The sequence below is a fragment of the Pseudorca crassidens genome, chromosome 10, assembly GCF_039906515.1.
Source record: "Pseudorca crassidens isolate mPseCra1 chromosome 10, mPseCra1.hap1, whole genome shotgun sequence".
Lineage (NCBI taxonomy): Eukaryota > Metazoa > Chordata > Mammalia > Artiodactyla > Delphinidae > Pseudorca > Pseudorca crassidens.
The window spans coordinates 60,726,770-60,739,542 of NC_090305.1; the positions used below are offsets into that span (position 1 = coordinate 60,726,770).

The following is a 12,773-nucleotide window of genomic DNA, read 5'->3' on the forward strand; positions in this document are numbered from 1 at the left end:
AAGAAAAAGAAATAAAACAGAAATAGACTCACAGACATACAGAACAAACTTATGGTTACCAAAGGGGAAGTCGGGGGAAGGGATAAATTGGGAATTTGGGATTAACAGATACACTCTACTATATATAAAATAGATAAACAACAAGGACCTACTGTATAGCACAGGGAACTATATTCAATATCTTGTAATAACCTATAATGGAAAAAATCTAAAAAAGAAATATATATATATATATGTGTCACTATGCTATATGCCTGAATCACTGTAAATCAACTATACTTCAATTTGAAAAATAATAAAATAAAAGAGAGAGTTCTAGAGCTCTGGATAGGGTCCCCCTCAAATTTTTGGTTGAATATCGATCAGTGTATGTGTATGAGGAAACTCCCAGAGGCCAAAGAAAGAGTCACCTAAAAGGATTAGAGGGAATAGTTCCCAGAGCTCACACGGGGCTGGGAGATTGCAAACCTCCCTCTGAATAATTAATAAGACAAGCAGAGAGAAAATCACTGAAAATGTAGAAGACTTGAATATGTAAGTAAAAATATAGAAGACAACCAACTTGACCTAACTGACATTTAAAGAATACCCCAAATAGTAGAATATTCATTTTTTTCAAATGAACATAGACCATTTACCAAGACAGACAATATTTTGGTGCATAAAATAAGTCTTAATAAACTTAAAATGATTCAAGTTAAAAGTAGGTTCTTTCACCAAAGTGGAATTAAATCTGAAATCAATGATGAAAACATACCTGGAAACCCCCCCAATTTTTGAAAACTAAATGACACATTTATAAATAACTCATGGATCAAAAAGGAAATTAGAAAATATGAATGAATGAAAACAAAAACCCAACAATCTAAACTTGTAAGATGTCACTAACAGTACTTAAAGAGAAATTTATAGCACTAAAGGCCTAGGTTTAAAAAAAAAAAGTTTTCAAATTGATGACTTCAGCTTCTACCTTGAGAAACTTAAAAGAAAAAAAATTAAACCAAGAGTAAGCAGATGAAAAGGAAACCACAGATCAGAACATCAGTAGAAATAGGAACAGAAAACAGAAAAATAGAGAAAAATCAATGAAACCCAAAGCTGACTCTTCAAGAATTTGTAAGCCTTTAGCAAGACTGAGCAGAATAAAAAGAAACATTAAAAGATTACCAATACTATGAATGAGAGAGGCGACATCATACAGATTTCACTGATATTAAAAGGTTGATAAGGAAAAGTTATGAACAATTTAATGACAATAAGAGTTAAAAACCATCGAAACTTGAAAGATACAAAGTATCAAAATTCTAGAAAAAATAGATAACTTGATAACCCTATAAAATATCCCTTAAAAGAAAAATATTAATAAATTGGACCTAATCAAAACAAAAAACTTAAAAAAAAACACAAAACAAAACAAAAAACTTTTGCTCTTCAAAAGATACTGGTAAGAAAATGAAAAAGGCAAGTCACAGACTGGTAGAAAATATTTGTAAACATATATTTGACAGAGGACTTGTATTTAGAATATATAAAGAACTCTTAAAACTCAACAATAGAAAGACAAACTTTTTTTATGAATTTATTTATTTATTTTTGGCTGCATTGGGTCTTCATTGCTGCATGCAGGCTTTCTCTAGTTGCAGTGAGCGGGGGCTACTCTTCGTTGTGGTACGCGGGCTTCTCACTGTAGTGGCTTCTCTTGCTGCGGAGCACGGGCTCTAGGTGCCCGGGCTTTAGTAGTTGTGGCATGTGGGCTTCTGTATTTGTGGCTCACAGGCTCTAGAGCACAGGCTCAGTAGTTGTGGCACACGGGCTTAGTTGATCCGTGGCATGTGGGATCTTCCCGGACCAGGGCTTGAACCCGTGTCCCCTGCATTGGCAGGCGGATTCTTAACCACCGCGCCACCAGGGAAGTCCCAAGACAAACATTTTTAAATGGGCAAAGATTTGAGCGGACACTTAACCAAAAAAGCTATGTCACTGGCAAATAAGCACATGAAAAGATGCTTGGCATCATTAGTTATTGGGGAAATGCAAATTAAGAACAGAATGAATACTATTACTCACATATTAGAATGACTAAAATTAAAAATTAAATTATACTAAAAGCTGGTGAGTATGTGGGGCTATTGGAACTAGCATACGCTACTTAAGGGGAATAAAATGGTACAACCACTTTGGAAAACAGTTTGGTAAATGCTTAAAAAAAGTATTTTTACTTTTAAAAGTAAAAATACTCCTAGGTATTTAATTAAGATAAAAGAAAGCAAACACCCATACAAAGACGTGTACACAAATGTTCACAGCAACTCTACTCATACAGCTAAAGTAGAACAACCCAAATATCCGTCAAAAAGTAAATAGAGGGGCTCCCCTGGTGGCGCAGTGGTTGAGAGTCCGCCTGCCGATGCAGGGGACACGGCTTCGTGCCCTGGTCTGGGAAGATCCCACATGCCGCGGAGCGGCTGGTCCCGTGAGCCATGGCCGCTGAGCCTGCGCGCCCGGAGCCTGTGCTCCGCAACGGGAGAGGCCACAACAGTGAGAGGGCCGCGTACCACAAAAAAAAAAAAAAAAAAAAAAAAAGTAAATAGATAACCTGTGGGGTCTATCTATGCAATGAAATACTACTCAACAACAAAAAGGAATGGACTAGTGATATCAATAACAACATAAATATGCCGAGTGAAAGAAGTCAGACATCCTGTATGATTCCACTCAGATAAAATTCTAGAAAATGCAAATCTATAGGGACAGAAAGAAGATCAGTGGTTCCCTAGGCAGGAAGGGCTGGAAGGGCAGGAAGAAATGATTACAAAGGGACATGAGGAAACTTTTGGGGGAGTGAATGTGTTGATTGTTTTGACTGTGGTGATCGTTTCATGAGTGGATACATATGCCATAACTCATCGACTTGTATACTTTATATATGTGCCACTCATTCTACTTCAATTATATCTCAAAAAGCCTATTTAAAAAATAAGGGTCGGGCTTCCCTGGTGGCGCAGTGGTTGAGAGTCCGCCTGCCGATGCAGGGGACACGGGTTCGTGCCCCGGTCCAGGAAGATCCCACCTGCTGCCGAGCGGCTGGGCCCGTGAGCCATGGCCGCTGAGCCTGCGCGTCCGGAGCCTGTGCTCCGCAACGGGAGAGGCCACAACAATGAGAGGCCCGCATACCGCAAAAAAATAAAAAATAAAAAAAAAAATAAGGGTCGATGTGGCTCCAAGTTGATGGAGACGGTGGAGATGGAGAAAAGTAAACAGATTTAACAGATATTTAGCAGGTAACTGGCAATAGTTGTGATGGATTGCATACAGGGAGGAAAGGAGAGGGAGGTACCAAGGTTGTCATCTGTATTAATGGCTTGAGCAATTGCTTGGATGTGTGGACAGTCACTGAGATGGGGAAGGCTGGCAGAGGACTATGTAGGGAAAGATGATGAGGTCAGTTCTGGACATATTGAGTCTGAGGAACGATTGAGACATCTAAGAGATGTCAAGCAGGTAGTTGTAGATCACTGTTGGAAGCTGAGAGGAAGTGGTTTGAGACACGGCCTTGAAAGTCTTCGGCACTGATATAAAATTACCGTATACTTTAATGTTTTGTGTCTGTACACTTCGTCTTCTCGTTTGGGTTGTAAGCTCTGCGGGTGCAAGATTTTTAACTTATGCCTCTACCTATGTCACACCACCCTTTTATACCCACTTTAGTAGAAGGAGCACGATGAGGTGGGTGATGCTTGGAATTTAGAATGAGAGAGGCCTGGCTTCAACATCTGACTCACCACTTACTAACTATGTGACCTTGGGCAAATTGCTTGCTCTCCATAAATGGTAATAATATTAATAGGATGTATTTCATAGGTTGCTGAGACATCTTAATATGATAATATAAGCTAGAAACGTGTTGAACCTACCTAAGCCCCAGTTTTTTCCTCTGTAAAATGCATGCAATGCTACCTTCTTATCAGTTGGTTATTGCTGCACCACAAGCCACCCCAAAATTCAGAGGCTCACAGTAACAGTCATTTTTTATTACAACTCCCATGTGTGTATGTCAGGCAGGGGACTGCCCTGGTTGATCTCCGTCAGTTTGCTTATGCGTCTGTGAGTTGACTGCGGCGGCTTAGCTGGGGCAGTTCTCTTACATATGTCTCATCCTCCTCCTGGATGCAACGGACTTGGGCAGGCGTGTACCTTCTCAAGAATGTGGCAAAACAGCAAGAGCACAGGCCCCACTGTATATAAGTGCTTTTTCACACCTCTGCTTGTACCGTGTCTGCTAACAATTCTTTTGGGCGAAGAAAGTCACATTGCTGAACTCAGAATCAGCAACGTACACCACACTGCTTTGAAGTGAAAAGGCACATAGCAAAGAAGACAGATAGCGATAGGTCAAGAATTGGGGCAGCAATCTAATCTACTGCCTCTACAAAACAAAATATTTTCTTGTAACATATATAACATGCCTGTCTCATTACATGTTTCAATAACTACATCTGCTCCCATCTTCAACAAATGTTGGATTATCGACTCTGATTTTAAGGGTAAAAATCAATTGGTTCCAGGCATTTGAAGCTATCCTTGCTTACTATGAAGCTTGGCATATTATATAAGAGAGTAATAATTAACCGTTTGGGTTAAGCACCTTCACACACAGACAGTGGCAATGTAAATAGATACAATCTTTTTGGAAAGTAACTTGACAATATATATCAAAAGCCTTAAAAAGGTGTACCCTTTGACTCAGAAATTTTCATTACGGCAAGTCTACCCTAAGAAAATAGGAGATATATAGACAAATGTTTATGTGTAAGGATGTTCACTGAAGCAATATTTACAGTAACAAAAAAAAAGGAGGATAACGCCAGATTAATTTGTTGCAGGGAAAAAAAAACCCTCTCATTGAAAACAGCTAAAAAGGCTGGACTAAAACAAATCTGTTTGGGGACTGGAGGGTTACCAAGACAGTCACAGTCTGAGGATCTGAGATTAGAGATATATGGAAAAGTAATTAAGGTGAGTCTGACATTCTATGCTGTTTTCCCCTCAAAGCCTATGAGGGTTCTTGGATGGTACAGCCAAAGAGACTAAGCAACAAAGAAACGCTTTTAAGTGACACAGAATCTGAGCAAAGATGTCAGCAGTCTGAGGAGGGTCTGAGGAGGCAAAAATTAGAGTTCCAAGCTTTTAAGACAGCTATGGCTTGAGAGGCTAAGATCCTGTCAGTGGTACAGAAAAATGACGTGTTTATTATCTCAAGGCATTCACCAGTTCACAAACAGTGCAGGCTGAGAGAAACAAAGCAGAAAGTGGCAGCCAACAGAAGTTTTGTGGCCTCAGAAGGATGGGAGATAAAAATCGATTTTGAAGTCCTGACAAGAAAGACTCCTGGGACTTCCCTGGCGGTCCAGTAGTTAGAACTCCACGCTTCCACTGCGGGGGGCGCAGGTTCAATCCCTGATTGGGGAATTAAGATCCCGCAAGCCGCGTGGCCAAAAAAAAAAAAGGAGAGAGAGAGAGACAGACTCTGGTAAGCACCTCATGCTTTCAAATGGAACTCCTAAAGGCCTGCAACCCTAGGAATAAAAGTGAACTAAAAGTAAACCAGGGCTTCCCTGGTGGCTCAGTGGTTAAGAATCCACCTGCCAATGCAGGGGACACATGTTCGATCCCTGGTCTGGGAAGAACCCACATGCCGTGGAGCAGCTAAGCCTGTGCGCCACAACTACTGAGCCTGAGCTCTAGACCTCACGAGCCACAGTTACTGAGCCCGCATGACACAACTACTGAAGCCCGCGTGCCTAGAGCCCGTGCTCCACAACAAGAGAAGCCAACACAATGAAGAGTAGCCCCTGCTCGTAGCAACTAGAGAAAGCCCGCATGCAGCAACAAAGACCCAACACAGCCATAAATAAATAAATAAATAAATAATTTTTAAAGTTATTAAAAAAAAAAGTAAACCAAATCTTATAAAGACTGATAGCCAATCCATTCTGTGATTGGATTAAAACGATCTATCCTAATTCTACCTGCCTGCCATAAGCTAAAGGCTCATTTAGAGCTTCTGCAATATTTTATACACAGTGTCTGACATTCAACTAAAATACCCAGGATATCAAGAGACAGTGGAAGGAAAAAAAATCAGACAATATAAATAGATCCAGAGGTAGGCAAGAATATACAATGGAAAAAAGGGAAAAAGAAAAAAACCGTCTCTTCAGCAAGTAGTGTTGGGAAAGTTGGACAGCTGCATGTAAATCAACGAAGTTGGAACACACCCTCACACCATACACAAAAATAAACTCAAAATGCCTTAAATATAAGACATGACACCATAAAACTCCTAGAAGAGAACATAGGCAAAATATTCTCTAACATAAATCGTACCAATATTTTCTTAGGTCAGTCTCCCAAGCCAAAAGAAATAAAAGCAAAACTAAACAAATGGAAACTAATCAAACTTACAAGCTTTTGTACAGCAAAGGAAATCATAAACAAAATGAAAAGACAACCTGTAGACTGGGAGAAAATATTTGCAAATGATGCGACCAACAAGGGCTTAATTTCCAAAATACACAAATAGCTCATACAACTCAACAACAACAGCAACAAAAACAACCCAATCAAAAAATGGGCAGAAGACCTAGAAAGACACTTCTCCAAAGAAGACATACAGATGGCCAACAGGCACATGGAAAGATGCTCAACATCACTAATTATTAGAGAAATGCAAATAAAAACTACAGTGTGGTACCACCTCACACTGGTCAGAATGGCCAGCCTTAAAAAGTCTACAATAACAAATGCTGGAGAGGGTGTGGAGAAAAGGGAACCCTCCTACACTGTTGGTGGGAATGTAAATTGGTGCAGCCACTATGGAGAATGGTACAGAGTTTCCTCAAAAAACTAAAAATAGAGTTGCCATATGATCCGGCAATCCTAATCCTGGGCATATATCCAGACAAAACTATACTTAAAAAAATACATGCACTGCTATGTTCATAGCAGCATGATTTACAATAGCCAAGACATGGAAACAACCCAAGTGCCCATCAACAGGCGATTTGGTTTAAGAAGATGTGGTTGGGCTTCCCTGGTGGCGCAGTGGTTGAGAGTCCGCCTGCCAATGCAGGGGACGCGGGTTTGTGCCCCGGTCCGGGAAGATCCCACATGCCGCGGAGTAGCTGGGCCCGTGAGCCATGGCCGCTGAGCCTGCGCGTCCGGAGCCTGTGCTCCGCAAGGGGAGAGGCCACAACAGTGAGAGGTCCGCGTACCGTAAAAAAAAAAAAAAAAAAAAAAAAGAAGATGTGGTATACATGTGCAATGGAATATTACTCAGCCATAAAAAAGAATGAAATATTGGGACTTCCCTGGTGGTCCAGTGGGTAAGACTCCATGCTCCCAATGCAGGGGGCCTGGGTTCAATCCCTGGTTGAGGAACTAGATCCCACATTCATGCCACAGCTAAGAGTTTGCATGCTGCAACTAAGAAGTCCACATGCCATAACTAAGACCTGGTGCAGCCTAAATAAATATTTTTTTAAAAGAATGAAATATTGCCATTTGCAGCAACATGGATGGACTTAGAGAATATTATACTTAGTGAAGTAAGCCAGAGAAAGAAAGACAAATATTATATATCACTTATATGTGGGATCTAAGAAATAATACAAATGAATCTATATACAAAACAGAAACAGACTTGCAGACATAGTAAACAAACTTACGGTTACCAAAGAGGAACAGGGATGGGGAGGGATAAATTAGGAGTTTGGGATTAACAGATACAAACTATTATACATAAAACTCATAAGCAACAAGGATTTACTGTATAACAAAGGGAACAATATTCAATATCCTGTATAACTTATAATGGAAAATAATTTGAAATTACAGATATATAACCGAATCACTTTCCTGTATTCCTGAAATTAACATGATATTGTAAATCAACTATACTTCAATAAAAAATGAAAATTAGAAATAGGTTTCCCTATCAGATGAATTAAAAACAAAAAGTTTGAGAATAGCAAGTGTTGACGAGGTGTAGGGAAAATAGTAAGTCCCCTACCCTCTGTGTATGAGGGCAAATTGACACCACCATTTTGGAGGGGATTCGGCAGTCTCTGAACATAAAGAATGCCCATATACTTTGATGCAGAAACCCACCCATAGAAACCTAGCTAGCAGAAATACTTGCACACCATGCAAAGATGTTCATGGCAGCACTGTCCAGAATTGGTGAAAAGTCTGAACGATCTAAATGTTCATCATAATGAGAACAGCTAAATGAAATGTGACACGTCCCTGCCTGGGAGTTCCATGCAGTCATGAATAAGAATTGGGTCAACCCAGATGGCGGATAGAGAACATAGTAAACATAGTAAAGTACAAATAGTGAGTTGACAAACAAAGATATCCTACTTTATTATATTTTCATTTGCATGCAGTGTGAGTGTGACTAAAATACGTATCACATCTCTAGGGGGTTTCTGGAACTCTCACTTTTTATCTTACATGCTTCTGTTATTTATGAATCTGTTTTTAGTGAGCATGTATTACTTTCATAATTCTTAAACCAAAAACATAAGTGAATAAGGATTGACCATCTAAAGCCTATAAAGACGAAATGCTTAGTGTTTCATTTCTTGGACCTGAGTTCACTTTCAGCCAGAGCAGTTCTGGGCCACAAGTACAACTCTGTGAAGATCCCTTATCAGGCTCATCTCATGTATGCATGCGGGCATACACACATACCACACGTGCACAACTACCTACACACCTCTACACATGCACACACACACACACACACACACACACACACACACACACACACACACACACACACACAGAGTTGTCCAGCTCCGCATGTGCATGTGGAACGCACGACTTTACAGTACCTGGGGCAGTTCATAGAACATTCTTGTGTATTTATTGGTGCAAGGGAGTAAATAGCCAGGGCTGAGCAGGCAGAAAGAACGTGATGAGACTGAAAACCCAACACCTACCACCTCCTCCACCATCCCAACCAGATGACACGTCCTGTGGAATCCATGGTGCCCTCCTGATTTCTGGCTTTTCCCTTTTGTCTTCAAGGCGGGTAAACCCAAGAAAATGTGGCCGTGAGGATGGGCACTTATCCACTCAGGTCATGTCGTGAGATGCCCCCGCTTCTTCCCCCTGCAGTGAGGTGAGAGTCCTGCCCAGACCGTGGGGGCTTACGGGCCCTCGTCCCTGAAGAGTGTCAGGTTGTGCGTCTGGATGTGGCTCAGCAGGACCTGTCCTCGCCGCTCCAGGGTCTGGAGGACCCGCCGTAGGCCCTGCTGCCCGCCTTGGCTTTCCCAGAACACCGGATCTGTCTGCAGTGACTTGAGCAGCATATTCTGTAGGCACCCTGATGCGAGAACCTTCACGACAGACTCAGGAAACCTGGAGGAAGGTCCCCCGGTCCCATAACAGAAAGGAAGAGCAAAAGCCATCTCAGAGAGTTGCCGTGAAAGGCCAGGCCAGTCGGCCAGAACCTGCACAGCTGGGGGCCCGCAAAGCCAGCCCGCAAAATCTCCGGGGCCACCTGCTGACTAGTTATCCAGGAACCCTTCCACCCGCTCTGCTGTGACAGCAGGCAGGGGATAGAGCTTTCGATGGGTCCCACCTCCCTGGGTGGGTGAATCCACTCTGCTGGCCCGGGTGAAGTGAGAAGGAGCCCTAGGAAGGCCCAGCCGCTGCAGGTGTGAGCAGGGAAGGTGTCTCCCAGGCTAGCTCCCTGCCAGGGAAGGGCCAGCCTGCCCACTCCCCAGCAGGGCATCCCATGTTGTGCAGGGCCAGGAGGCCCTCTGGATACTGGGGAGGGGGCAGCCCATCATGGACTTGAAGGGCCTGCTGGCTGTATCCCCTCAGCTTTTCCAGGACTCCTCACCCCCTTCTGAGGCTCATCCAGCAGCTTTTGTCTGAGGGACTGTGGGCTTCTCTGGAGCCACAGTTCAAGGTCTACAGCAGGACCATCAAGCCTCAGCCCCTGAACCTCCACCCAACCGCTCTGACCCTCACCCGTCGATGCCCTCCAGCAGCCGGAAATTCAGCTTGTGCTCCGGGTGCTGAAGGTTGCCGGCGTTATCGATGTAGACCAGATGAGAGAGATCACTGCTCCGGACCTCAGGCAAGAAATGGACAGAGACAGAGGAGAGTCAGGGAGCAGCCTAGCCGGTGCCCCTGGACTCTGTCGGGGCTCAGCAGCTTGGGGAGCCCTGAGCTGTCAGTCCCACCACCCAGCCTGCTACTCGCCCAGATGGTCCCCTCGCACTGAGCAGTGAGCTCACTCCATGCCGCTGCCGTGCTTAGGACATCCAGGCACCCTCTCAGTGAACCCTCCCAGCAACCTTGGGAGGTGGCCACTGATATTAGCCTCATTTTACAGAAACAGAGGCACAAAGAAGTAATTTGCATTAAGGTCACACAGCTAATCAGTAGCTGGCTGGTTCAAACCTGGACCTGTAGCCAAAAGCCACAGCACCTTCTGCAAAATTGCAAGGCAGAGGGACTGATTCCTGTTCTGGTGGCCGAAGGGCTGAGGAGCACGGGTGGAAATGGGAAGGGGCAGAGGTAGCCCACCCAGGGGCTGAGGCTGCGGGATGTATCGTACATGTACACCCTCATACACGTATGCCCGCCCACGTGCGCCCTGTGCCCCTGTCCCAGGTGTTCCCCTGAGCATCACCGAGGACACAAGACACCCTCCATCCTCAGATAGCACTGCCCATCCTCTGTCCCTACAGTTTTAGGGCCTCTGAAAACTCTTCAAAACTGAAATCAGGGCTTCCCTAGTGGCGCAGTGGTTGGGAGTCTGCCTGCCGATGCAGGGGACATGGGTTCGTGTCCCGGTCCGGGAAGATCCCACATGCCACGGAGCGGCTGGGCCCGTGAGCCATGGCCGCTGAGCCTGCGCGTCCAGAGCCTGTGCTCCGCAACGGGAGAGGCCACAGCAGTGAGAGGCCCGCGTACCGCAAAAACAAAAAACAAACACTGAAATCAGCAGCAGGGAATTCTTTAGCACCTTAAAACTCTGGTATGGTGGGAACAGGAGGCCATCTCTTCCGGCTCCCACCCCCATGCACACACTCCATTCCTACACATTTGCCAAGATTCCCTGGTAGTTTCCCATAATTCTCTTCAGCAACCTGGGCTTAAAGTATGAACTTTTGTCTTCAGGACCTCAGCTTCCCCTCTCTCTGCTTCTTCTACCTCTCACCCCCCTGCACACACCAGGGATCATCTATTTCTCGAAACCCGATGACTCCTCCCTCCAAAAACTGATATCGGGAAGGATGTGTGAGACAGCTGCCCACCAGGGGGAAAGGATGGATATAAAAGCCCTCCCTCTCCCAGGAATATCTGCCTTTTACTGGGGAAGGAGAGAGGTGGCTCTGGGGCAGGGGAGGGAGAGTTCCCACTACCCAGCAGCACCATGAGACAGCCCTGGCCTGCGGGCTGGTGGGGCTGCCTGACGCTCGGCCCAGGGCAGCATCTGACGGCTACCGTCCAAAGCAGCTGGCCAAGGTGAGGCGGTGAGGACACCAGCCTCACTGGGGGAAGACAGAGCAGCCCCTCCCTAGGGTGGCACTTTGCTCCTCATGCAGGAGAGGCGGCTGTTCTGCCCCACCAGCCTCTCACCGATGGCCACGGCACACGGCTTCCCACCCTGGGCTGTAGTTTTCACAGGAGGCAGCACAGTGTTCCTCCAACAGCCCCAGCCTGTGAGCCATCAGGGGCCAGGAGAGTGCCCTGTCACTGCCACCAACCAGACATGCAGCTTGGGAAACCCCCTTCCCCGCTCCAGGCCCCAATTTCCATATTTACTGGCACATTGAGGGCATCCTACTAGACACACGGTTATTACACTCTGCTTCCTGGAGGCTTAGGGCGTCCCCGGAGTCTTCAGGGCTCAGAGGAGTTAGTGACAACAGCTCCAGCCCACACCCCATACCTACCTAAACCACATCCTCAAAGTTCCACCTGTGTCAGTTCTATATATTAAGGCTTCCTGAAAACATTTAAAGGGTTCTGCTGCTGAAAAGAACAGGATTGGGACACCCCAAGGTCACGTGATCTCTGACACTTGCCAACAGCATCTGCTGATGGAGACAGGAAGACCTGAGTCTGGGGCGACCCGGGGACATACCAAGATGTGGACCAGCCGCAGCTCCCCCGGGTTCCGGCATTTCTCTCGGAGCCTCTCTTCCACACAGGGGTCCGAGGGCTCGGGCTCGAAGCCGCAGCAATAGCGATCCAGGCGGTCATGGACCTGCGGGGACACCGTCCTCTGAGGGCCCAGCACTCGGGCCGCCGGAGCCCTGGGGCCACACGCTGGGGGCCATCCTCAGGGATCTTGGCGCTGGTCAGCTCTGCTGCTGGCCTCCGGCTGTGACAGGGCTTCTGCTTGCTCCTCAGCCAGCCTGCCCTGCACCAGGACTGCTTGCTCACACTGCGTGGATTTCCACCCAACATTCACTGCTTAATCTCTGCCACTGGCCCTGAGCTCCAGCCTGGGGCTGACTGTCTCGTCTGCCTGGGGAGACCCACACATGACCACTTTCTCTTTAATCAGCAAATGCTACATCAGGGGTTCCTCCCTTTACAGAGATAAAAATCTTTTAATGACCATCCAGGCAGCTCCTGCCTTAGGACAGTGCTTTCACCCTGCAGGAGGCCTGAATCAAAGTCAGGAAGGAGAGCATTCCTGTTCCTGGCTCCTCTTACACTGGATGCCTAAAATGGGA

General features: G+C 45.6%; 1 protein-coding gene across 8 annotated transcripts in view; it reads right to left on the reverse strand.

The window, feature by feature from the left end:
• Positions 1 to 8,913: 8,913 nt before the first annotated feature.
• Positions 8,914 to 12,773, reverse strand: part of GASK1A (golgi associated kinase 1A) — a 91,694-nt gene continuing 87,834 nt past the window's right edge. For all 8 annotated transcript variants that reach the window (XM_067753893.1, XM_067753892.1, XM_067753891.1 and 5 more), the window contains 3 exons: positions 12,176 to 12,298; positions 10,048 to 10,151; positions 8,914 to 9,429 (listed from right to left, as the gene is read on the reverse strand). In XM_067753893.1, coding sequence (XP_067609994.1) covers positions 9,219 to 9,429; positions 10,048 to 10,151; positions 12,176 to 12,298 — 438 coding nt within the window. In that variant the 3' untranslated portion in view covers positions 8,914 to 9,218. The remainder of the gene's footprint in view (positions 9,430 to 10,047; positions 10,152 to 12,175; positions 12,299 to 12,773) is intronic.